Source organism: Pteronotus mesoamericanus, unplaced genomic scaffold (genome assembly GCF_021234165.1).
Source record: "Pteronotus mesoamericanus isolate MK-2021 breed Mesoamerican mustached bat unplaced genomic scaffold, CSHL_Meso_final contig_130, whole genome shotgun sequence".
NCBI classification, from domain to species: domain Eukaryota; kingdom Metazoa; phylum Chordata; class Mammalia; order Chiroptera; family Mormoopidae; genus Pteronotus; species Pteronotus mesoamericanus.
This window is the reverse complement of record NW_026555060.1, coordinates 596-28,174: the sequence shown is the minus strand read 5'-3', so window position 1 is coordinate 28,174 and position 27,579 is coordinate 596. Positions and strand designations below refer to the sequence as shown.

The 27,579-nt window shown below is 41.7% G+C and overlaps 1 protein-coding gene across 1 annotated transcript; it reads left to right on the top strand.

The window, feature by feature from the left end:
- On the top strand, window positions 1-27,579 carry LOC129084920 (UDP-glucuronosyltransferase 2B31-like). The gene is made up of 5 exons (XM_054591240.1): window positions 1-764; window positions 15,841-15,989; window positions 24,354-24,485; window positions 26,403-26,490; window positions 27,356-27,579. The coding sequence occupies exons 1-5, from the start codon at window positions 47-49 to the stop codon at window positions 27,577-27,579; spliced, it is 1,311 nt and encodes a 436-aa protein (XP_054447215.1). The 5' UTR covers window positions 1-46.

Below are 27,579 nucleotides of genomic sequence, written 5' to 3'. Positions count from 1 at the left end.
ACAGAAGGAGTCATCAATTTAGAAAGAAGCCTTGTGTTCCTGCAGGATGTCTATGAAGTGGATTCCTGTTCTGCTGCTGCTACAGCTGAGTTTTCAGTTCAGCCCTGGGCATTGTGGAAAGGTGCTCGTGTGGCCCACAGAATACAGCCATTGGATGAATATGAAGATAATCCTGGAAGAACTGGTCCAGAGAGGTCATGAAGTGATTGTCCTGACATCTACAGCTTCAATTCTTGTTGATCCCAATAAACCATCTGCTTTTAAATTTGAGATTTATCCCACATCCTCAACAAAAGATGACTTTGAGAATCTTTTCATGAACCTGATCTTCAAAATGTCACATCTGCCTAAAGATACATTTTGGACTTACTTTTCACTAATTCAAGAAATCTTTTTGGAATGTAGTGAGTTTATACTAAAGCTCTGTAAAGATGCGGTTTTGAACAGGAATCTTATGACAAAACTACAAGAATCAAGGTTTGATGTCCTTCTTGCAGATGCTGTGGGGCCCTGCGGTGAGCTGCTGGCTGAGCTACTTCAAGTACCTCTTGTGTACAGTCTCCGCTTCTATCCTGGCTATGTAGTTGAAAAGCGGAGCGGAGGACTTCCATTCCCTCCATCCTATGTACCTATTATGATCTCAGAATTAAGTGATCAAATGACGTTCATAGAGAGGGTAAAAAATATGGTGTATGTGCTTTATTTTGACTTCTGCTTTCAAATGTTTTCTGAGAACTGGGATCAGTTTTATAGTGAAGTACTAGGTAAGTTATGTTTTTACTTGGTAATATGAAATTCCAATTTTCTTAGTGCCTTGGAAGGTGAGTTTGCATAAATATTCAGTCTTATATAAGTAAAATAATGAAATAAAGTGATAAATCAACCTTGCATTCTCACAAATATTATGGAAATGTTTAAATTGTAGGGTCCTAGAAGAACTGCTTCCTCTTGTATATTTTAGTTTCATTTAAAAACTGAACTATTTTGCCATATTACCTGAAGGACTCTTTCACAATAGAGTGTCTCTATCTCAGACTCAGGAAATTATAATTTGTGGTTTCTAATGATTGCATATCCTTTCACTAAGTCCTCACAATTCATCTATTTAAACATCTGGGGGCAGGGAAAGGGAAGGGAAGGGTCAAGTGAGGAACATGTATAAAGGACCCATGGACAAACACAAATCCATGAAGGATTGAGGGGAGGAACTTGGAGGGGAGGCAGGGGAAAGTGGTGGTGGGAAGGCAGAAACAAATGTATTTGAAAAAAAATAAAAATTAACATAAATAAATAATAAAAGAAACATCTGAAAATTTACTGAAGGGTGGACCTTAAGCCAGTGAACGATTGGATTGGCCAAAAAGTTCTTTTTGCTTTAAAGTAAAAATCAAAGGCATATTTTTCTTTTTTACCAATAATTATATTTAATTTTTATTTTTACATTTTAAAATTTATAAATCATGTTTATTCTATTACAGATATCTCAGTTTACACCCCTTTAACCACCTCCACTCACCCACCCGCACACCCTGCTCCCCCATGCAATTCCCACTCTGTTGTCCATGTCCATGGGTCTTTCAAACATGTTCTTTGTCTAGTCCCTTCCCCTTCTTTCTATCATTGTCCTCTTACCCTATCCCCTCTGGTCACTTTCTGTCTGCTCCATGTTTCTATGCCTGTTGTTTATTTTGTTCATTAATTTTGTTATAATGGAGTCCACTTACAGTTGATATCATATGATATTTGTCTTTCATCAACTGGCTTATTTCACTTAGCTTAATATTCTCCAGTTCCATCATGTTCTGACAAAAGGTAGGAGTTCTATCTCATTCTTGCTCTCTTTCTTTCTTTCTTAAATGCTGATTGATTTTATTTATTCTTTTAAATGTCAAAGTTAATTTTAAATAACTTTTATTTATTAAAATAAATTTAAAAAATTTAAAATCATTATAAAGTCTCAGCAATTAAACCAACATGACACCAGGACAGAAATACTCAAGTGGATCAGTGAAATATAATGAGCTTTCTAGAGACACATGTATATATCTGTCTAACAATGTAATATATGATTAAGTTGATATTTCAAATCGAGGGGTAATAAGGCTTATTCAGCAAATAAGGTACAAGGACTATTATTGCTTGAAATAAAACAAACATAGAGCCCTATTTCACACATTATACAAGAAATATTCAGACAAGTTAAAAATCAATATGTAGAAACTAAGGAGTTTTAGAAGAAAATAGAACAAATATTTGTCATCACCTGAAGTAAAATACTCAAATCCTAAAGCTACAAAGTAACTATTGGCAATATGACTATATTAAACATTTAACTATATAGTAATATACATATAAAAAAGTTAAAGGGCAAGGAATAGAATAGGTATTTGCAACACATCTAAAGCAAGGTTAATTGGGGATTTTTTTGTTTTTTGATTTTTTAGGGAAAAGACTTCTACAAACCTTTAATCAATAAATGCATAAAGAATACCAAAAAGTCATTTAAAGCTTTCTTAAAAATAATAGAAATAGGCAAGAAATATACAAAAACAGGTTTAGTTTTAACAAATAGTAAAGGAACAATTAAATAAATCATCATCACAATCAGATTAATGAGTATTAAAAATATTGGAAATATCAAGTATTGGCAACTCTGAAAGGAACTGGGTATTCGTAGAACATTTCTCTTCACCTTAAAGCAGTCCCTTTAGCATATTTTGCAATGCTGGTTTCGTGGAGGTGTACTCTTTTAGCCTTCTTTTGTCTGGGAAACTCCTTCTTTCACCTTCCATTTTAATTGAGAGCCTTGCTGGGTAGAACAGTCTTGGTCACAGACTGTTGCTTTTCTTTACTTGGAATATTTCTTGCCATGCCCTTCTGGCTTGCAGAGTTTCTATTGAGAAGTCAGCTGCTAGCCGTATCTGGGCTCTCTTTTATGGGATGTTACTTCCTATTTCTCCCTTGCTTCCTTTACGATTCTCTGCTTGTCTTTGATATTGGCCGTTTTAATGATGATATGTCTTGCAGTGGGCCTCAGAGCATTCCTCTTGAATGCGACCCTCTGTGCTTCCTGGACTTGTCTTCCCATTTCTTTGTCTTCCCGTTATTTGTAAGACTCTTCTCTTTGCCTCTGATTCTTAAGTTGATCTGTCTTGATTTCCTGACTTTGTGGTGTGAACTTCTTTGGTTGGAGAGCACTGTTTTTGCTTTCTGGATCTGCCCCTGATGATGTCAGATATTGACCCTGCCTGACCTTAGGCAGACAGTTTGAGACTTCCAGTAATCTACTGTTGGGGCTGTCTCTTTTAGCTATTAATCTAGTCACTCTGCACTCAGCAGACCATATTAGACTGCGTAGGGCAGGGTGGAGTCTCTCCTGGGGGCCAAGTTATTGGGTCGTCTCATGCTGGTTCCTTACGGAGGACAGGTCTGCACTGGGATGCTGCGAGCTACTCTCTCCATTCTCTCCCCAAAGCCTCCTTCCACAGTCTCTCCTCAGGCATCTCTAACTCACTCTCCCCTCCGTTTGCCACAGTCTCTCCTCAGGCATCTCTAGCCCACTCTCCCCTGCCTTTGCAGGGTAAGTGGCTGCAAATAAAAATTTATGCGTTGGCCCCTTAAACAGTTCTTTGCGTCTTCTGTCACCTGTCTCTGGCAGAGAGCAACCCTGCCGCTTTTCGCAGCTGCCTGTTTTCTCTGTACTTTTGGGGCTCTGGTGCTGTGGGCTAGAGATCCCCACTTTTGGTTGAGACCCCGCTCTTCTCAAGGGGATCCATCTGGACGTTTCAATATCCTTCTGCTGCGGCCACCCGTGGGTGCCCCATCCGCCTTCTTGAGTCTGTTCTGCACTCCCTACCAGTTGGATTACGCTGAAGCCAATTCTTCTGTCTCCGAGGTTACAAGCCTCCACTCTGACTGCTGTTCAGTTGTTTGTTCCTGGTGACTTCTCCACAATTTAGCTGTAATTCCAGAGACTGGGAGGAGGACAGTGTGACTTTCACTCACTCCTCTGACATCTTGATTCTCAGTACTAGTCACCAATACCTTTACTGAGTTATGCATTTTCCATTTTCTTCCACTACATTTTGCCATTTTCAGGCAACTTCATAATTCCATCTCCCCAAAACCTTTTATCTTTTTGAGCAAAGAACTGTTCCAAGTGCCTTTTGTACTCCTCTAGGGAATTAAATTTTTTTTTCCATGAGGAGATTTTTGTAAATGCTGAAATAAATAGAAATCCGAAAGTGCAATGTCTGGTGAATACAACAAATGAATCACAACTTCCCAGCCAAGCTGTAAAGTTTCTGCCCGGTCATCAAAGAAACATGTGGTCTTCCATGATCTTGATGGAAGATTATGTGTTCTCTATTGACTAATGGTGGAGGCATTTCATTAAGTGCTACTTTCAGTTGGTCTAACTAGGAACAGCAGTACTTGTTGGAATTAATTGTTTGGTATTCTAGAAGCAGCTCACAACAGAGGATTCCCTTCTAATCCCACCATATACACAGCACATCTTCTATACATGTAGACTGGCCTTTGGTATGGTGAGTGGCTTATCATGATAGCCCCATGATCTCTTCCATTACACATTATTGTAACGTTTCCACTTTTCATCATCCATCACCATTTGTTTTATAAATGGGATGTTTTCATACTTTCAAGGAGGAAATCACATGTGGAAATAGAGCCAAGAAGATTTTTTTCATATAATTTATGTGCAACTAAAACATCAAAGCAATGAACACAACCACGCTGATGCTAATGACTTTACATGCTTTATTTGGATATTTTGAGTACCTCGGTTCTCACGGCCATGCTGTAGTGTAGATCGTTCTCTTAATGTCTCTCTTTGATCGTTATCAACTTCCACTGGCCGACCCGACTGTGGAGCATTGTCCACGGGGAAATCTCAAGCATGAAGCTTTGCAAACCACTTTTGACATGTTTGATCAGTGCAGCACCTACTCCACACACTGCACAAATCTTTTCCTGTGTGCAGTTATGTTTTTCCCTTTATGAAAATAATATTGCATAATTTGGAGAATGAAGACGGAAGAGGAGTGAGTGAAAGTCACACTGACCTCCTCCCAGTACCAATCTGGAATTACAGCTAAATTGTGGAGAAATCACCTGGAACAAACAACAATAGCGAGAGAGGAGCCTTATAATCTCGGAGGCAGAAAAATCAGCTTTGGCGCCACCTAACTGGTAAGGAGTGCATAGAGAGTCGAGAAGGTGGACACAGTGCCCAAGGTTGCAGCACTGGAGAGATATTGATACGGCTACTTGGATCCCCCTGAGAAGAGCAGACACTTAACCATTGGTGGGGATCCCCAGCCTAAACCACCAGAGCCCCAAAAGTACACAGATAACAGCCACCTGTGAAAAGTGGCAGGGTTGGTCTCTGCCAGAGGCAGGCAGCTGGAGACACAAAGACCATTTAATAGGCCAACACATAAGTTTTAATTTTCAGCAACTTACATTGGTCTCTGGCAAAGATCGCGGCAAAGTGTGCTAGAGACAACCTGAGGAGAGACTGCGGAAGGACGGTTTGGGGAGAGAATTAAGAGAGTAGCCAGGGGGATCCTGGTGCTGACTCATCCCCCACATGGCTGCAGCCATCATGCTCAGGCAGACCACTCCCCTGAACAACAACAGCGTAAGGGACACAATAGCCCCTTCCCCTGGAGGGACTCGGCCCTGGCCTGGTACTGCTAAAGCTTAACTCCTTAGTACACAGTACCAACCACAGATAGTGTTTTCCTAGCTAAAGAGGGTGCCGGGTGGTCTAGAGACACTTGAGGACAGACTAGACACAGAGACTTTGGGGAAAGAAGGGAGAGAGTAGTAGATAGAATCCCGGTGCTGAACTCTGCCCATGCAGCAGCTTCAGGCAGACCACTCCCCTGAATGGCAGCAACCTGAGAGGACCCAATTACACCGCCCCCAGGATGGATTGTACCCTGCCACAGAAGTTCACACCAGAAAGTCAGAAAATCAAAACCGATCAATTTAAGAAGCAGAAGCAAAGATGAAGAGTCTCACAAATAATGGGAAAACAAAGAAACCCCCCCACCCGCCACAGTCAAAGGGAAAGGAGAGAATCCCCACAAAGAGAACTAAACAAAATAGAGGCTAGCTAAATATCACATACTTAGCTCAAAACAGTGGTTCTAAGGAAGCCTAAGGGTCTCCGTGAGCTCAGAGAGAATTACAAGAAACTACAGGGAAACTGAGAACATACTGCAAATTCTGTCAGCGTGAAAAAGACATGGAAACTATCCATAGGACACAAGAGGAAATGAAGAATATGATTTCTGAATTGAAGAACACAGTAGAAGGAATCAAAACAGGCTCAATGAAGTGGAGGAACAAATCAGCGAGCTGGAGGATAAGGTGGAAAAAGCTCCCAGAAACAGCAAGAAAATGAAAAAAGGCACAAAAAGAATGGGGAGGCGATTAGGAAAATGCGGACAACCTGAAACGTAGTAATATGCATATAATAGTAATACCAGATGGAGAAGAAAAGGAACAAGGGATAGAGAACCTGTTTGAAAAAGTAATGATGGAAAACTTCCCTAATTGGAGGACAGAAAAATTCACACAAGTCCCAGAAGCACAGAGGGTCCCTTTTGAGAGGCACCCACTTAGGCCCACTCCAAGGCACCCCATAATTCAAATGACAAATATCAAAGACAACAGAATGCTAAAGGAAGCAAGGAAGAACCAGTAGTAACATACCATAAATGAGAGCCCTGAGAAAGCAAGCAGCTAATGTCTCAGTAGAAACACTATGAGCCAGAAGGGAATGACAAGAAATGGCCCAAGGAATGAAAAGCAAAGTCCTGCAAACAAGACTGCTCTACCCAGCAAGGCTCCCAATTCAAATGGAAGGCTTATGAAATAAGGAGTTTCCCAGACAAAAGAAAGCTAAAAGAATACACCTCCACCAAACCAGCATTGCCAAATATGCTTAAGAGACTGCTTTAAGAAGATGAAGAAAAAGAGTCTGTGAATACCCAGTTCCTTCTCAGTCACCAATACTTGATATTACCAATATTTGTAATACTTATTAATCTCATTGTGACAATGAGATTTTATTTTAATTGTTCCTTTATTATTTGTGGAAAGTAATCCTGTTTTTGTATATTTCTTGCCTATTTCTATCATTTTTAAAAAGCTTTAAATGACTTGGTATTTTTTACCCATTATTTCATTAACTGTTTGTACAATCTTTTCCCTTAAAAAAACAAAACTATTAACCCTCTTCTAGATGTCTTACAAATACATCCTTATTCTATTACTTGTCCTTTGACTTTTTTATATCTATGTTACTGTATAGTCTTAATGATTCATACAGTCATATTGTCAATATTTTACTTTATAGCTTTTGGGTTTGAATATGTTACTTCAGGGTAAGAAAAATATTAGTTTGTATTTTCTCCTGAAACTCCCTAGATTTTACATATTGCTTTGTAACTCACCTGACTGTTTTTTTTTTTTTAATTTCACTGGTATTAGCTGTGTATTTATTTTATTTATTTATTTATTTATTTTTTAAATACATTTGTCTCTGCCTCCCCCCCCACCACTTTCCCTTGTCCCCTCCGTCCTTCCCTCCCTCAGCTCTTCCCCTTTGGTTTTGTCCATGAGTCCTTGCTATGTGTTCCTTGACTTTCCCCTTCCCTTCCCTTTCCCTGCCCCTCCCCCTTCCCTCCTGTCTCTGTTGATTTCTTTTCTTTTCAGTGTTGCTGGTCATATTTTCCTTGCATCTTTGTATTGTTGGTTAGTTTCAGCTTATAGGTGAGATCATATGGTATTTGTCTTTCGCCCCCTGGCTTATTTCACTTAGCATAATGCTCTCCAGTTCTATCCATGCTGTTGTGAAGTTTAGTAGTTCTTTTTTTCCTTCTGCTGTGTAGTGTTCCATTGTGTATATGTACCATGACTTTTTGATCCAATCATCTACTGATGGACACTTACGTTGCTTCCAACACTTGGCTATTGTAAATTGTGCTGCTATGAACATTGGGGTGCATAGGTTCTTTTGAATTGGCGTTTTGGTGTTCTCAGGGTATAGTCCCAGCAGGGGAATCACTGGATCAAAAGGCAGTTCCATTTTCAGCTTTTTGAGGAAATTCCACACTGCTTTCCACAGTGGCTACACCAGTCTGCATTCCCACCAACAGTGTACTAGGGTTCCCTTTTCTGCACAGCCTCGCCAGCACCTGTTGTTTGTTGATCTGTTTATGATGGCCATTCTGACCGGTGTGAGGCGGTACCTCATGGTGGTTTTGATCTGCATTTCTCTGATGGCTAGTGATGCTGAGCATCCTTTCAAATGCCTCTGGGCCCTCTGTACCTCCTCCTTGGAAAAACATCTGCCCAGGTCCTTTGCCCATTTTTTGATTGGATCGTTTGTCTTCTTGGAGTGGAGTTGAGTGAGTTCTTTATATATCTTGGAGATCAAACCTCTATCTGATGTATCATTAGCGAATATATTTTCCCATATAGTTGGCTCCCTTATCATTTTGCTGATGTTTTCTTTAGCCATGCGGAAGCTTCTTGTTTTGATGAGGTCCCACTTGTTTATTATTTCCTTTATATCCCTTGCTTTAGGAGACATATCAGTGAAAAAATTGCTGCGTGGGATATCTGAGAGTTTCCTGCCAATGTTCTCCTCTAGGACTTTGATGGTGTTGCGACTTATATTTAAGTCTTTTATCCATCTTGAGTTTCTTTTTGTGTATGGTGTCAGCTGATGATCCAATTTCAATTTTTTGCATGTAGCCGTCTACCTCTCCCAGCACCATTTCTTGAAGAGGCTATTATGGTTCCATTTTATGCTTCTGCCCCCTTTGTCAAATATTAATTGACCATATAGACCTGGGCTTATTTCTGGGCTTTCTATTCTGTTCCACTTGTCTATGGGTCTGTTCTTGTGCCAGTACCAGATTGTTTTGAGTATAATGGCTTTGTAGTAGAGTTTGATGTCCGGTATTGTGATCCCTCCTACTTTGTGTTTCTTTCTCAAAATTGCTGCGGCTATTCGGGGTTGTTTATGGTTCCATATAAATTTTTGAAATGTCTGTTCTATTTCTGTGAAATACGTCATTGGTATCTTAATAGGGATTGCATTGAATCTATAAATTGCTTTGGGTAGTATGGACATTTTGAGGATATTAATTCTTCCAATCCATGAGCATGGTATATGCTTCCATTTATTTGTGTCTTCCTTAATTTCTTTTTTCAATGTTGTATAGTTTTCTGTGTACAGGTCTTTTACGTCTTCGTTTAAATTTCTGCCTAGGTACTTTATTTTCCTTCTTGCTATATCGAGTGGTATTTTTTCTCTGATTTTTTCTTCTTCTATTGCATTGCTGGTGTACAAAAATGCCTTTGATTTCTGAATGTTGACTTTGTATCCTGCTGTTTTGCCAAATTCACTTATGAGGTTGAGGAGTTTTTTGGTAGAGTCTACAGGGTTCTCTATGTACACTATCATGTCATCTGCAAACAATGATAGCTTTACTTCCTCCTTTCCTATTTGAATGCCTTTTATCTCTTCTCTTGTCTGACCGCTGTGGCTAGGACTTCCAACATGATGTTGAAAAGAAGCGGTGAGAGCGGACATCCTTGGCGTGTTCCCGATCTTAGTGGGAAAGCTTTCAGTTTTTGCCCGTTGAGTATGATATTGGTTGTAGGTTTTTCATATATGGCCTTTATTATGTTGAGGAATGCCCCATTTATTCCCATTTTGCTGAGTGTTTTGATCATAAATGGGTGCTGTACCTTGTCAAATGCTTTTTCTGCATCTATAGAGATGATCATGTGGTTTTTGTCTTTTCTTTTATTTATGTGATGTATCACATTTACTGATTTGCGTATATTGAACCATCGCTGCATCCCTGGGATGAATCCCACTTGATCGTGGTGGATAATCTTTTGAAAGTATTGCTGGATGCGATTTGCCAATATTTTGTTGAGGATTTTAACATCTATGTTCATCAGCAAAACTGGCCTGTAGTTTTCTTTCTTTGTAGGGTCTTTATCTGGTTTTGGGATCAGGGTGATGCTGGCCTCATAGAAGGAGTCTGGCAGTCTTCCCTCCTCTTGGATTTTTTGGAATAGTCTGAGAAGGACAGGGGTTAGCTCTTCCTTAAATGTTTTGTAAAATTCTCCTGGGAAACCGTCTGGCCCTGGGCTTTTGTGTGCTGGGAGTTTCTTGATGACGCTTCAATTTCCCCAGCTGTTATCGGTCTGTTCAAGCTTTCTGTTTCTTCCTCCTTCAGTGTTGGAAGATTATACTTTTCTAAAAATTTGTCCATTTCATCAAGGTTTTCAAATTTCTTGGCATATAATTGTTCATAATAGTTTCTGATGATCATTTGTATTTCTGTGGTATCAGTTGTTATTTCTCCTCTTTCATTTCTGATATTATTAATTTTTTTCTTGATGAGTCTGCTTAAAGGCTTGTCAATTTCATTGATCTTTTCAAAGAACCAGCTTCTGGATTGGTTGATCCTCTGAATTGTTCTTTTTGTCTCTATGTCATTCAGTTCTGCTCTAATCTTGACTATTTCCTTCCTTCTCCTTGCTCTGGGATTTATTTGTTGTTCTTTCTCCAGTTCTTGAAGTTGTAGTCTTAGGTCTTTTATTTGAAATGTTTCTATCTTTTTTAGGTAAGCCTGTGTTGCTATGAACTTCCCTCTCAGGACCGCCTTTGCTGTGTCCCATAGGTTTTGGACTGTTGTCTGTTCATTTTCATTTGTTTCCAGAAATTTTTTGATATCTTTTCTTATCTCATTATTGACCCATTCATTGTTTAATAGTGTACTGTTCAGTTTCCATGAGTTTGCAAGTTTTTGAAGTTTCTCTTTGAGGTTGATTTCGAGTTTCAAGGCCTTGTGGTCTGAGAAAAACTTTGGTATTATTTCAATTTTCCTGAATTTGCTGAGGCTTGCTTTGTGTCCTATCACGTGGTCTATCTTTGAAAAACTGCCATGAGCATTTGAAAAGAATGTGTATTTTTCTTCTTCGGGATGTAAGGTTCTATATATGTCAGTTAAGTCTCTTTGATTCAGTGTGTCATTCAGCACCACAATATGTTTATTAATGTTTTGTTTGGAAGATCTGTCCATTTCTGACAGTGGGGTGTTGAAATCCCCTACTATCAGTGTGTTGCTGTCTATATCTTTTTTGAAGTCATCCAAAAATTCCCTTATAAACTTGGGGGCTCCTATATTGGGAGCATATAAGTTTACAATGTTGATGTCTTCTTGATAGATTCTTCCTTTAAGTATTATAAAGTGCCCCTCTGGGTCTCTCTTTATGGCCTTTGTTTTGAAATCTACTTTGTCTGATACAAGTATGGCAACCCCGGCCTTTTTCTCTTGCCCATTTGCTTGGAATATTTTTTTCCATCCCTTTACTTTCAATCTGTGTAGGTCTCTTGCTCTGAGGTGGGTCTCTTGTAGGCAACATATGTGTGGGTCATGTTTTCTTATCCATTCAGCTACCCTGTGTCTTTTGATTGGGGCATTTAGTCCATTCACATTGAGAGTTATTACTGATAGAAACTTACTCATCTTTTCTCTTTGTACCTGTGTTCCTCTCTGTCTCATTCTTTTCCTTCATCTGCTTAAACCAGTCCCCTTAGCATATCTTGGAGTGCTGGTTTGGTAGAGATGTATTCTTTTAGTCTTGTCTTGTCTGGGAAACTCCGTATTTCCCCTTGTATTTTAATGGAGAGCCTAGCTGGGTAGAGCAGCCTTGGCTGTAGGCCCTTGCTTTTCATGGCTTAGAATATTTGTTGCCATCCCCTTCTGGCTTGTAGTGTTTCTGTTGAGAAGTCAGCTCCTAGGCGTATTGGGGCCCCCTTGTATGTTACTTTCTCCTTCTCCCTTGTCGCCTTGAGGATTCTCTCTTTGTCTTTGACATTTGCCATTGTAATGATGATGTGTCTTGGAGTGGACCTCTTTGAGTCCCTCTTGAGTGGGGTCCTCTGTGCCTCCTGGATCCATGAGAGCCTTTCTCTCCTCAAATTAGGGAAATTTTCCATCATTACTTTTTCAAGGAGGTTCTCTATCCCTTGCTCCTCTTCTTTTCCTTCTGGAATCCCTATTATACGGATATTATTGTGTTTCAGACTGTCCTGCATTTCCCTAAATGCCTCTTCATTCTTTTTGAGCCATTTTTCCATTTCTTGTTCTTTCTGGGAGCTTCTTTCTACCTTGTCCTCCATCTCACTGATTCGATCCTCAGCTTCATCCAGCCTGCTTTGGATTCCTTCTACTGTCCTCTTCAATTCAGAAGTGGTATTCTTCATATCCTCTTGTGTCTTCTTGATAGTTTCTATGTCCTTTTCCAGGCTGATATAGTTTGCTGTAAGATCCTGATAGTTTCTCTGCAGTTTCTCATAGTTCTCTTTGAGCTGGCTGAGCTCATTGAGCTTCCTTAGAACCATTGTTTTGAATTCAGTATCTGATAGTTCCCTTGCCTCTATTTCATTGAGCTCTCTCTGTGGGGAGCCCCCTTTTCCACTCATTTGGGGGGAACTTCTTTTTCTTCCCATTTTTGTGAGAGTCTGTTAAGTATTTTTGTCCTTTACTTTTCTTTCTGGACCTGCCTCTCATGATGTCAGTTGTTGACCCTATAGGGCCTTGGGTTGTTTGTTTGAGCCTTCCAGGAGTCTAATGCCTGTGTCTGACTCCTGCTTGGAGCAGCTCTGTGACCCCTTCGGTCAGGGCTGGGCTATTTTTTGGGATCTCTCTGCACTCTCACGCCGGCTCCTTGAGTGCGCTTCCAGCACAGCAGGATCCCCCCGCCTGCCTGGGCTCACATGTGCTTGCCCCAGACCAGGGGGCTTATTCGTGACCTCGCGTACTCATCTGGCCCCCCTGGCACGCGAGCTCCGCGGCACTGGTCAGTTTAGGGTCTTCTATTGTGTATTTTCCCTGCTTTTGGCTCTTTGGGTGCGTTGCTTGCCCTCACCAAATGGGGACTACGGAAATGGGAGGAAGTCAGCTCCAAGACTCTTCAGTTAATCCTGTCTCTGGTCTCTCCTCCAGGGACTCTGGGGAGCTCTACTAATTTTGTGGGACACTCCGCAATCGCAGGCGGGCGGGTCAATTTATATCTGCCCTTGCCGCTCTGCGCACTCCCTCGCAGGCCATATTGGTGCCAATCTGTGGGAGGCCTTGCCGGCCAGTGCAAGCATTCACCAGCCCGCGGGGGTCACACACACGCTCGCCAACCCTCGCCGGTCCCTCGGCACAAGCGTGCGCACCTGCACTGGGTGTTTTGGGGGAGTCTATGTGTGCTTTTCAGCTTTTGGCTCTTTGGGGGTGTGGCCTCTTCCCTCACAATGGAGACTATGGCAAGGAGAAGGAGTCAGGACTCCCCGGTTCCTCCTCCCGTTCTTTCCCCAACGCCTCAGTTTCTAGTCTCTCCTCAGGGGTCTCTGGGCAGTTCTGTGACCCGTTAGGCCAAGGTCCACCCCCTGTGCGGACTGCATTTCAATCGCAGGCAGTCTGGTTCCTGCGCGCCCCGCTTCTGCCTCTTTGGGGTCGCGCCTTTCCAGCCCACAATGGAGACTACAGAACGAGGAGAGAGTCGGGACTCCCCGGTTCCTCCTCCCGTTCTTTCCCCAATGCCTCTGTCTCCAGTCTCTCCTCAAGGCTCTCCCAGCCAGTCTGCACTCAGCCCCGCAGCTCACACGCGCACAAGCTGTGTGCGGAGCGCACAAAAGGCAGGTTAATTGATTCCCTTATGCCTGAGCGAGATGGTAGCTGCAGAGTGGGAGGCATGCCATCACCGGGGCTCCACTGGCCGCCGTGTCAGTTCTCTTCACAAAGTTTTCCTCACCAGTCTTTTCCCAGGCGCCAGCCCACCCTGCTGCTGCCTCTACCCAGAGATCAAGGAGGGTGGCTGCCATTGCAACTTTTGTGTTTGCCCTTTAAATGTCTCTTTGCATCCCCAGGCACCTGTCTCTGGCAGAGAGCGCCCCTAAGCTTTTTTGGGGTTGCGTTTTGTCTGTATTTTCTTGGCTTTAGCTGCTGTAGTTTAGGGGTCCCTGTTTATGATTCAGACCCCGTTCTTCTTGGGGGAAGCTAACTGGCCGTTTCAATGTCCCTCTGGTGCCAGTGCCCGTGAGCACCCAGTCCACCCTCTCGAGCCTCCACCGCACTTCTCACCCGTTGGGATGTGTGAGAGTCGAATCCACTGTCCGTGGCACCAAGGCTCCTCTCCCACTATTGCTCCACTGCTTTCCAGGTGATTACTCCATTATTTAGTTGCAATTCCAGTTTGGTTTTGGGAGGAGGTCAGCGTGACTCCCATTCACTCCTCCGCCATCTTCCTCTCTCACCTGACTATTGATTGTAGAATGTGTGAATTAGGGCTCTATGTTTGTTCTATTTCAAGTGATAGTGGTCCATGCACCTTATTTCTTCCATATGCCTTATTTTCACCATTGATTTTACATATCAATTTAATCATACATTACTTTGTTAGACAGATATATATACGTTTGTTCCTAGAATGCTCATTTTATTTCATTGGTCTACTTGATATTTTCTGTGCTCTTGTCATGTTGTTTCAATTTGTTGAGACTTTATACTGGATTCAAATTCTTTAATATTTTATAATGGATTTGGACATAAAAAATGAATAAAAATCAATCTGCATGTAAAAAGAAGATAGAAAAGCAAGAAAGACCTCCTATCTTTTGTGACAACATGGATGAAACTGGAAAATATAATGCTAAGTGAAATAAGCCAGTCGGTGAAAGGCAAATACCATATGATCTCACTTGTAAGTGGAATCTATTCAACCAAATAAACTCATGAACACAATCAACCACAGGCATGGTCAACAGAGTGGGAACTGACTGTGGGAGAGGGGGTGGGGTAGGATGGGTGGAGGAGGGCACGATGGTGGGAAATAATTGAGGCAACTGTAATAGAATAAACATGATTTTAAAATAAAATATAAGAAAATAAAAAATAATAATAATGCATAATATGCCTAAAATATTGCTTTTTTATTCTATCCTCAATATTAAAATGACTACATAAGAATTCACCAATTTTGAGAGGTTTTTAATTCATGATGATATGACAGCTGTCACAATACAATCTAACAGAATTGTTCCAAATGAAGTTAAAGACAACTAGGTGCGACTAGAGCCATCTTAAAGAAGGGAAAAAACAAAAACAAAAAACCCTATTGGCAAAACCAAATATTATGTGGAAGAACTCCCTTCTTTAAAGAGAAAATGAGCCAATTTAAGAGCGCAGACATCTATTATTACACTTTATGAAAATATTTCAGCAGTTATTCGCAAATATTTTTAGTGTACGAGTATTATTAAACTCCTGAAATAAACCCAATGCAGTTATAGTACCAGTGAATAGCCAGATAAAATCGAGAAACCACACTAAATAATCTAGAAAACTGTTTACATGGCTATGTTAGAATTAATTAATTGAGGAGTGGAAATCATTGCTTACATTTGGTCTATTTCATTTGCAGCTTTACAAAGAAAACGAACATATGTTTAATGCTACAGTTACTTAGATTGAATCATTTTCTGTATGGCTGTGATGTTAGAGAAGAAAAACTACTACACACTTTCATCTGTACATAGTTCATAGATAGAAACAACATATTATAAAATGTGTGCATTATGTAAATATGTTTGTTTACAAAACCACAGACAATATAAACATCATATGGCTACATGATTCCAAGCTGTTTTCAGAACACTAAGTCATATATTCACATTATAATATTCTGATTTTATCTACTCTTTCTTTCTTTGTTTTTTCCTTTCAGGAAGACCCACTAGAGTATTTGAGTTAATGGGGAAAGCTGAAATATGGCTCATTCGAAACTATTGGGATTTTGAATTTCCTCGCCCATTCTTGCCACATTTTGTATTTATTGGAGGACACCACTGCAAGCCTGCGAAACCTTTGCCTAAGGTAAACCTATCCGTGTTTCTTGTACTTTCTTTACTTCCCCTTTCTAGTGCTAATGATTCTGTGTTCTTCACTTAGAACGTCTGATCACACTGAGTGATATAGGAACAGGGAAAGTAACCTGACAATTAGAAACTCATCTCTTATTGTACTATTACACGAACCTCATGTTCATGATCATTAGAGAATAGAGTTATACGTGGGAGAGGTTGGATAGAGTCAGGTAAATTAAGGTTTCCTTTATTCAATGCATCAGAAAGTATCAGCCATGATTCAAAGAACAATTTCAAAGTCAGCAGCATAGTGCAAGGATAAGTGATGTGTATGGAGAAGACCAGACACAATTTTTGCTCTCACACACAAGATACTCTACTTGGAAAGATATAAGAAAGTAACAAAAATTAAAACTGTGAAAAGTATTACAATAAGGAAAGAACATAATGCTACTTTAATGCTAGAGAATATCCCATGGGAATGGATCATAATACATTAGGAGTGATAATAGCAATCAGGCATAAATGGGCATAAGAGATCTCCATCTTTTTTTTTTCTGTCCCCCTTCAACAACAAAAAGTTGTTATCTATGCTCGAATGAAAATGTCTCTGTGGGTGTTGGGATCCAGCATTGCATGCCAAGGGGCCTGGGAAAAATCTCACCCACCTGTACATCAGATAATAGGCAGAAAGACACCAATGCTGGCTGAGATGCCCACAGGATATTGTGAATTGCTTCCAGCCCCTAGTGGTTGCAGTCCAGGTGCACTTACAAATGCTGATCTGGGCAGTCACCCATGGATTAGAGCGCTTTGGGGGAAGTTCGGGCTTCCAGAGATGTTGCAGCACACCATCGGAACACAAAATATAGGCGTGTGAGGTACAGGGAAGCATGACTTTGGCAGCATCGTTCCGCTTCCAGAGCAATGCAGTTTAAAGCTAAAAGAAAGCCCATGGACTCTCCAAAAGGGGAGATAGGATGAGAGAGTAGAGGAGGAGCTTTCCCTGGTGTGCAGAATGCTTCCAAAGGGCTCATTTCTCTCTCACGAGATCCGGGATACTAAATTAGGAGCTGAGTAACCGTTGAAAGGGAGCAAATCTGGAGAATGGTGCCTAAGATTCCCAGAGGGCATTCCCAAAGAGGCCCAGTTCCTCCTGACTGCGTTCAGTCCTCCATCGGGAAGCCTGACCACACACTAGGAAGAAACGTCTCTTGCAGATCCCCCACCTGGCCTGTGGGCACCAAAAGTGAACTGCATCCCAAATGCATCCCTCCTCCCCTCTACACGCAGCTCCATGTACAAGCTGCTAAGCGCAGCAGCAAGAGCAAGATTTGGGAGAAGGCTGCAGGCAAGGGGTTGCTGGCAGGAGAGAAACCACCAACTTGGGCTGTAGCACCACCTTCAGGAAAATAGGGAGGCTATCAGCCTCAGGCATGGGGCTTAATATATTGAAGGACAGACAAACAGGCTTAAGAATTCTCCCGCTAGAGGGAGCAAGCAGCAGGGAGCAGGCATTTCCATACAAGGTCTGAAGCAGCCCGACCTGTATCAGTAGTGACAAAGGGTACTTCTACCCTGAAAGCAGTGAAGATTAAACTAGGCGACTGCTACTTCAAATGCCAAAAACAGCAATGCAAGACTTTAAAGATGATGGAAAACCAGGAAAACATCAGATCACCAAGTTGGAAAATAATCTTCCAGCAACCAAGTGCAGACATGGAGATACACGATTTACCCAATATAAAATTCAAAATTCCTCTGTAAGAAAACTCAGTTACTATAAGCAAACAGAAGCTTGTGTACTGTTGGCAGAAACGCAAAATCAAGGCACCCGTTAGGAAAAACAGTATGGATGGTTTTGAGAAATTAAAACACAGCTACTGTATGACCCAGGAATCCCACTTCAGGGTGTATATCCAAAAGTAAGGAAAACAGGATATCCAAAATATATCCATAAACCCATGTTTATTGCACCATTATTCACAATAGCCAATAAATGGAAACAACTTAAGTGTCTGTCAACAAATGAATGGGTAAAAACATGTGAGATACACACGCACACAGACTGGAATATTATTCAGCATGAGAAAGAAAAGGAAATCCTACCCTTTGGGACAACACAGATGCACCATGAAGGCATTATGCTAAGTGACATAAGTCACAACGAAAAAGAAAAAATAATGTATGATACCACTTATATGTGGAATCCAAAAAGACAAACTCCCTCTGACTGGTGTGGCTCAGTGGATTGAGCACAGGCCTGTGAACCAAAGTGTTGATGGTTTGATTCCCAGTCAAGGCACAATCAGGGATTGCAGGTCAGGTCCCCAGTATGGGGCACTCAAGAGGCAACCACACCCTGATGTTTCTTTCCTCTCTTTCTCCCTCCCTTCCCCTCTCTAAAAATAAATAATAACATAATTTGAAAATGTAAAATTAAGACAGAGCATTTAAGTATTTTTTAATAAATAAATAATAAATAAGCAAACTCATATGAACACAGAGTTGAATGATGATGACCATGGCCTGCAGAATAGGGAAGGGGAGGTTGAGAAGAAGCTGATCAAAGGGCCCAAGCTTGCAAATCAAAGGTTACTAAGGCCCGAAGATGTAGTGATTATCGCCAACAATACTCTATTATATCCTTGAAAGTATCTAGAGACTAGATATTGAATATTCTCACCACACACAAAAAAAATAATGAGGTGACCAATAGAACTATTCACTACTATTGAGGTGGTAATCATATTATGATTTATAAATGAATCAAATCAACCCAAAATACATGTTAAACTTACAGAGTATTATGTCTCAATTATATACTAAAATTTAAAACAAAAGCTTGAAAAAACTCATTAAAATGAAAGAGGAAACTTTTGGTAGGTCATTATTTTCCAGAGAGAAACTACAATTTAAAAGAAAAGATTGGAGGGACAGAATAAATGAGTATGAAATTTGGGCCTGATATCCACTGAACTTTTGGCCCTTTACATATTTAGGGGGTACGTGTAGTAAGTACATTGAACAATCAGAAATTTCTCTAGTACAGAAGGAAATAAAATTTAAAAACTGATAAGGATCAGGGAACAAAGAATAATTCTGAAACAATTTCAGTTAAACATGACATCACAAGGCACTTCATATATATTGATCTCAGCCACTCAAGAGAGCGACCAGGTCTCTGCCGCAGAAAGCCTGGCTGCACCTCGCCCAGCGTCGGGCAGGGGATCCCGGGGGGGACTCGGTGAAGGGATGATAAGGCCCCTCACAGCCCGTTCCATGTAGCACTTTCTATTAGAACATCATTTTACAATATGATTTCAGAGCAAAGGTGTCATACCTCCAGACACCAGAAACAAGGTCGCTTAAATGAGTAGCTATACAAGTCCAATTCTTGATTACAAATAGGAATCTTAGAGCTAGCTATTCTTTGGAAATTTCAGGCAGTAATACCAGACTCATGGATTACACTGCTTCTCCAGCTTGTAAAAAGTTGTTTTGGGAGAAATTTACTTTGGCAAAAGGTGTTTTGGGATTCCAAAATGTCAGCAAAGGAAGACCCTGAACTCACACTCCTCTGGGAACACACTGAATATACACCTACGTGCAGAGCAAGTCTCCCTGAGAAACAGCTGAGGTTGGATTGAGCAACTTCTGCACAACAGGAGAGAGACTGCACAGTGAACGTTGGGAAACTGTGAGAATTCCTTGGGCTCTGTGGAAACTCTTTGGCATGGGAAGTGCCAGTGAGTGCCATTGTTAATGTTCTCTTTCTCCAGAGAACATGGGCAGAAATTTCATTCGACTGCTGTAGTCCATGTGCAAGGCCACCAGAGTGTGCCCTAGGCTGCTCACCCTACACCCACTCAGGGCTCAGACAGCCGAGCTGCCATAGCACGGCTGCAGCCACATGCCGCTGGCTGCTCCAAACCTGGCCCGCCAGCATACCAGGCTGCCCCCGGGGTGTGCAGTCGGGGAACCTAGCCTATGTACGCCTTAACTTTGGCTACGCTGTGTGCCAGGGAACGCCTGGTGCCTCAAGCAACCACTTCCAAAGTCACTCCATCAAGTTCACGAAAGGTAGCTGTTTAATTGTTGAAAATACATACAGAAAATTAAACAAATGATGAAACACAGAAATATGTTCCAGCTCAAATGATGAATAAACACCTCAGGAATAAACCCCCTGAAAACAAGGATGAGTAATTTGACTCATAAAGTATTCAAAGTAATGGTCATGAGGATGCTCATAAAACATGAATGAAGACTAGAAGAACACAGTGAGAGCATTAACAAAGAGTTATACAACACAAGAAAGAACCCATCTGAAGAATACAGTAACTAAAATGAAAAAGAAAATGTGCTGGAGGAATCAACAACTGATCATATACTAATGAAGATTAAGCCAGTGACTTGGAAGACAGAATAGTGAAAATCCATCTTCCAAATCAGAAGAGCAAAAAGAAAAAAGGAATGTAAGAACAAAACAAAAGAAAACAAAACAAAAAACAAACAAACAGAAAAAAGATGAAGAATGTAAAACTTCTGGAACAACATCAAGAATGTAATCATTCCCATTATAGGCACCCAGAAGGACAATAGAGTGAGAAAGGGGCAGAAGCACTATTTGAAAAAATGGCTAAAAGATTTCCTAACCTGAGGAAGAAACCAGACATCCACGTCCCGGAAGTTCAGAGTCTAAAACGAGATGAACACAATATATTCCCACGAATATATTTTATAATGGTTATAATTAAAATGACAAAAGCTAATGATAAAGACAGGATCTTGAAGGCAGCAAGTAAAAAACAAGTAGTCACATACAAGAGAAACATCATAAAACTATCAGCTGCTTTCTGAGAAAAATTACATGAGAGACGGTTGTGGCAGCAGAATGTATTAAAAGTGCTAAAATAATGGAAACTACAACTAGAAGACTCTGCCAGGCATGCATCTCATTTAACATTGAAGGAGATAGAAAACATTTTCCAGACAAGCAAAAATTACAGTTCATCACCAATATACCAACTTTACAGGAAATATTAAAAGGACTTTTCTAAAATAGAAATTAAAAAGGCTATAATCAGAAATAAGAATGAAATCTCACTAGTAAACCCCAGTATATGATAAACACAATGAATCAGTGACTTAAAAGCCTACTATAAAGCCTCAAACACTATAGTAGCAGATTAACAATAAGTGTAAAGGAGATCACAATAATAAAAAAATGTTAGATATGATGTCAGAAACAAAACATGGAGGGGGCAGTAAAACATAGCTCTTTTGTAATGTTTTGAACATTACAAAATGCATATCAATTTAAAATAGACTGCCAGAGATATAGATCAATATATCTCAACCCCATGGTAACAACAAACCATTAATCTATAAAACATAAACCCCTCCCCCAAAACAAAGAAAAAGAGCATCCTCCAAAACACACAGAAAAGCCTAAATCAAACCAGTAAACCAAAGGGATTTTCAGTAAAGGAAGAGAGAAACAGAAAAGAACTACGAAAGCTATCAAAAAAGCAATTACCCAAGTGGCAAAAAAGTACACCTATCACTAACTGCTTTCAATGTTAATGGACTAAATTCTCTAATACAAATACATAGGGTGGGGTTCCAAGTTGGCTGTAGAGTAGGTGAAATGTACACACATCTCCTCCCTATGTGAAATAGGATTTGCAGCTAAAGTATAGAGCAGACAACCTGAATGGCCCACTGGAAGACAACTGAACGGCAGTGTTCTTTCTAAGCGCTTATAGGAGAAGGTGCGCAGAGGCTGGTAATAAGGGCAGAGATGCAAAGAGGGATGGCCCCTGCACCCAGGTCGGGTAGCTGAGAGGCTGGGAGGATGGATCGGTGGCTGCAGAAGTCCCTCCTGAGACATGCAGGGTCTCAACCTCATGTCAGACCCCCAAACCAGTGAACCATGGCCAGGAAGAAAAGCCTGCATAGTATTAGGCAGTGAAAGTCAGCTGGGGCTCAGTCTGCCAGAGGGAGAAGGGAGTCTATTAGCATCCCGGGTGCTCTCCTAAAGGGCCAGCACACAGGAGCTCACCCTTGGGCACTTATCCAGGGTTCTGGTAGATGTGAGGCCACTCAAGGCACATGGAAGCCATAAATAGAAGATCTAGGAAGTGTGGCCCCAGAACCAGACCTGGAGGGTCAGCTACTGAGGTTCCAGTCCTAAGTGAACGTGCCACATGCCCTCGGGAGCCATCTTCGAGGGTCAAGCTCTCCTGTTCTTCCAACACAAACGGGGGGCAGGAGCAGGGTATGTACGAACCTAGTCCTTAAAATACCAATAATAACACCCTCCACGCTGGAGTCCAGCAGAGAGGCCCATTGGCTGCACCCACAGGGACGGGGCCTGTGCTCTTTTCCTGGAGAAATGATAGGCAGACTCTCAGATGGTGAATGAACTGTGTGGCTTTGGACCAGGGCCAGCTTTTCCCCCTCCCGCAGCTTAGCAGGTGTCCCTCTCAGCAGAAGACGCCCTGGTCGGGGTCTCTTGGCAGCATGGCTCTGGAGCTAAGGCCAGACGAGCAGCTTGCTCCCCTCCCATGAACCGGTGTCACCCCCGTGAAGGGCTGCCTTGTTCTGCACCTCCCAATCCCACGGGTCCCACCCTGCTGAGCACAGCTCCGCGGGGGTATGAGGGCACAACTCAGAGCTGGGAGATGTGGCACAACGCCCTCGGGACCTCCCGTAGGGGTCTCTGGCAGTGCAGCTGCAGAGGGGGAGAGAGCGAGGCGAGCTTCTCAGCCCTTCCCGAGGGCTGGCAGCACCCCCAGCACACAGCTGCCTCCATGTGTTCCTCCAAGGCTCCCTGGCCCCATCCGGCTGCGTTCAGTTACAAGAAGGGAAGGGTTCAGGGGCTGGAGCTTGGAGCCAGGAGCGTCAAGGTGTAGCTCCGTTGGGGTCTGCAGAAGGGACTTCGGAGCAAGGGGAAGGCATGCACCTGGCTCCCCTCCCATAGACCAGCACCACCCCCAATGGAAGACTAACTACACATGCTTTTGTAAATACCATCTGCCCCCTCCTGCTGGGCTCAGTTCCATGCAGGGAAGGCAGCTCCACTCAGAGCTGGGACAGTCACAGTGAATCACCCTCAGAGGCTCCAGTCTGGGGTTGAGCAGGCATGGCTACGGGGAGGCGGTCGTGCGTGCAGCTGGCACTCTCTTGTGGTCGAGCCAGTACTGCCCCTCCCACACACACAAATATATGAAAGAAAGGCATTCACGCTCATCGATTGCATACTCCAAAGGGACTGAGGGATTACATCTGTTAAAAACAACCTGTGATAGGAAAAAAAAAATGGAAGTGCCTCAAAAACTTAAAAACAATTACTGCTTGGTCCAGTAATTGCACTTCTGGGTGTATATTCACAACAAAGACAAGAGATTCCTGATTAGATATTTCCCCACCGAAACTCATCGCAACACCGTTCACAAGAATTAACAGATGAATACAACACAAAAGTCCACTGACGGATCAATCAATGAACAAAATATGGTATCCGCATGCAACGGAGTACTGTGGGTTACGCACGCTTGAGTCAGGTCTGACTCCTGATGACCTCATGACTGAGTCCCGTCCACAACATCCCGGCCTAACAGCCCTCTCAGCTCCTGTAAACTCATGCTTGCGGCTTCATTGATGGAGTCGTCCATCTCACATTTGGTCTTCCTCTTTCCTGCTGCCTCCTGTTTTCCCCAGCATTATTCTCTTTTCCCAAGAACCCTGCTTTCTCATGATGTGCCCGAAAAGTGAAAGTCCTGGTTTTGTGATTTTAGCCTCCAGAGATCTTTCAGGATTACTTTGCTCTAAGACCCACTTGTTCATCTTTCTGGTGATCGGGGTATCTGTAAAGGAACATCACTCGGCCTCAGAATTGAAGGAAATTCAAACAAATGCTGTAACATAGCTGAATCTTAGGGACATTTTGCTAAGTGAAATAGACCACTCACAAAAAGACAAATACTGTATTACACTTATGTAAGGTGTCCAGCCCAGTCAAATTCATAGAAACAGAAAACAGGATGACCTTAGTCGGGGACGGGCGAAATGGGAGGAGGATGGAGATACAGTATAAGAAATACAGTTCCAATGTGCAAGATGAGAAAGTTCAGACCATGCGTTAAGCAACAAAAAATATATATACACACACTGAAATGCACACATAGAAATAAGTAAATGGCAACTTTCTGTTACATGTATCTTATCACAAACTTAAAAAATAGGCACTATCCTTATAACTCCTTATAATAATTAATGTTTTCTCTTTAGTTATTTGTAGCAATCCATTCAATAGTGTTCACTCTGTTCTTGCTCCATCATGATGGGACAAATTCTTTCTTCTCAGGAAATGGAACAGTTTGCCCAGAGCTCTGGAGAAGACGGTATTGTGGTGTTTACGCTGGGGTCAATGGTCACTAACCTGACAGAAGAAACTGCCAATACGATTGCATCGGCCCTTGCCCAGATTCCTCAAAAGGTTTGATAAAGTACCTGAGAGTAGAAAAACAGTGAGTGTGTTAAACTTGGTAAAGGGTCTCATTAGAGACATTTCTACATTAAAGGTAACCTCTTAGGAGAGCTCCAATTTATCTGCGATCTCAATTTAAAAACAAAATACAAGCGGCAGGTGCTGAAGTGATGCAGAGGGTGTTTTTGATTAGAAATAACTTTGACATTAACTCCGTGATCACAGAGAAGTATATTTCAGAGGGACAGTGTGAGATTTGGTATTAATATAGTACTGTACGCTGGTCCGGATATTGCCAAATTCTATCCTGTCAGTTGCTCCATTTTCTTGCAGGAAATCTAGGGAACTGTACACACTACAGGTGTTCTCAGAAAGCACTTACATGGTCACAGGAACGTAAACCAGGGAATCATAATGGTCTGAGAGGCATCGTTCAATTTAGATGCCAGGTAATCGAGGCCTCGCTTACTTGCCCTGAATTTCGGAAGAAGCCGGTTTAATGAGTTTTTCCAGGTGATATTCAGAGGGAGGATGTTCGGGGCTCATCAAGCTGCATCCAGATACCCAAGCCAACAATAGTAAGGGAAAGAATGAGAAAAGAACTGCCTTAAAAAAAGAGAGAGAGAGAGAGAGAGAGAAGACTTGCCTGGTGAGTTGGGCCTGGCTAAATTTTAAAGCAGGAGACATGAAGCCAAGGGTGGAGACTGGTCCAGCTCTCAAGGTGGCCCTGACTTTATAAAATGTGGTCCAGAAACAACTCATCAGAATAATAACCTCCTGACTGAAGAAGCAGAAGGGAAAATTCAAAAGAGTCAACCAGTAGCAAGCCTAGCATGGACCAAGTTCACACGCTCCCCCTTCTCCAAAAAACCCAGCAGTAAGTTCTTCGTATATATGAAAGGCACTTGAATTCTCTGGGTATTTGTGAAGTACTTGGTTTATTATGCTACATTATTGGTTTCCTAAATGATGTAGCTTTCTCCCTATCACTCATGTTAATTTGCTGAGAACAGAAGTCTCTTGAAGGCTCGCTTAACAAACAAATGTTAACCAGCTATAAACCAGCATCCAGCTTGTGAGGCTTTAGAAGAAATGTCAAAAAAATATAACTTTGGTACTGGACTTGGAAGTTGCTTGGTCGTCTATAATTAATTAACCATAATCGTCGGTGCCTTGTAGCACACTGACAGGTGTTCACAGGCAGTTGCGTAAAACTTACAGTCATCCTCATATTTGAAGTGGCAATGGGCTTCTCAAACACTCTTCTACATGTTAAGAGAATTGCCAGACTCACTAGAATGATAATACTACATTCATGTAAGAATTGCTACTTGAAATTTCTCTTAGAAGAGGTAAAGACTCATAAATGGTCGTCTATAGGAGCTGAACATACTCCTAGAGCAGACATTATCTATTATTAATAATAAAGTATTGAATATCCGAGTAATTTAATTTTCACCAGTAGCTGATAACATTGATTTTGTAATTCAAATCAGCTAAAACTCTAATAAAATAACTCATGAAACTAGTGCAAATGAGTAACCATGTCCCGAACATTCAAAAAGAAATAAACGGGGTAACATTAAATCTGGAGGATGAGAGCTGGTGTAATAAACAGTTAAAGAAAGAGTAGAGATTATCAGCAATTTGCTGGAATGGGTCACCGATAATCTCATTTGTCTAACCTCTAGCATCATGAATGCATTCATACCTGACTGAATAGAAAAGTAAGTACACGTAATATGAGAATCTACTCCTCTTACATCAGTGCTTTTCTGGTCCTCCTTACCTAACATGTCTGCCCTCATTTCCTCATCTGTAACATGGAAGGGGTTCAACTAGATGTCTCTGAATCTATTTAGGATTTCACACGCGATAATGTTGAAATTTGACTCATGGAACGTGTTACTTTCTTTACCTTAACAGGTTATATGGAGATATGAAGGCAAAAAACCAGATACGTTAGGGCCAAACACTCGCCTTTATAAGTGGATCCCCCAGAATGACCTTCTTGGTAAGACTCTAGAAAACACTGCAATCAGCGTCAACTCAACCAGCTGATGGACAGCTCACTAGCACAGAAATTTATTGTGTATCACTTATCAAAACCTCAAAACTAAGAATTAACTTCCCTATATGTATTTCCCAGTCCTAGGGGAAAAGAATAAGATCTAACGGTTGGCATCTTATCCTACACAGTCACGTTCCTTATGGCCACAAAGTATCTTCATTTCCTGTGTAATCGCCTCTCACAGGGAGTATCTCAACACTTTCTGGGATATCACTCTGTCTCCTACTTCTCTCCTTACCCCAATCCTTTAACCCACTGAAGGGTGTTTAAGTGCCCTTGAAAAACACCAGCTCATCTTTTGTTACCAGTGACTCTCCACTTTCCCTGGGGATAAAATTCAAAATCTCTTTCTGAAGTAATAATGGTTCTTTAGACTGTGTAGCTTTTCTTTCCACTGATGCTCTGCCAACGTCATCACATGGCCTGCTGCCTCCACACCCTAAATATCAGACTCGCTGACTTCACCATTTGATTAAAAGAATATATTCTAACTTGTCTCACCACTGTTTCTGCATGTGCTTTTTAAAATTTTATCCAGCATATTCCCTTTCATTTCGTCCACTGGCAACTTCTATCCGTGTTCAAGGGTTAAGAAACATACCAATCTTCGGTTGTAAGCCTTCCCTCTCTCCCCAGAAGACCTATGCGCCGCTTCCTTTGAGTCTGAAAGACGTTTTAATACAGTCTCAAGTGCATACTAATCTGTTATTAAATATGCTCACTGTCTCTGTCAGGGCCTTCATTGCCAAACGCTCACTATATTCCAAGATTTACAATTCATAACTTGCTTAAATTCACCCAATCCTAGGTCATCCAAAAACCAAAGCCTTTATAACTCACGGTGGAGCCAACGGCGTCTATGAGGCCATCTACCACGGGATCCCTATGGTGGGCATCCCTTTGTTTGCGGATCAACCTGATAACATCGTTCGCATGAAGACCAAGGGAGCAGCTGTCCGACTGGACATCGACACAATGTCTAGTGCAGACTTGCTCAATGCACTGAGGACAGTCATTAATGACCCTTCGTAA

Excerpts from the sequence above, each read along its gene's own strand:
- LOC129084920 (XM_054591240.1), top strand. The coding sequence starts at position 47 with ATGTCTATGAAGTGGATTCCTGTTCTGCTGCTGCTACAGCTGAGTTTT. Across the intron at positions 765-15,840 it reads GTTTTATAGTGAAGTACTAG|GAAGACCCACTAGAGTATTT; the intron begins GTAAGTTATGTT and ends TTTTCCTTTCAG. Across the intron at positions 26,491-27,355 it reads CCCCCAGAATGACCTTCTTG|GTCATCCAAAAACCAAAGCC; the intron begins GTAAGACTCTAG and ends ACCCAATCCTAG.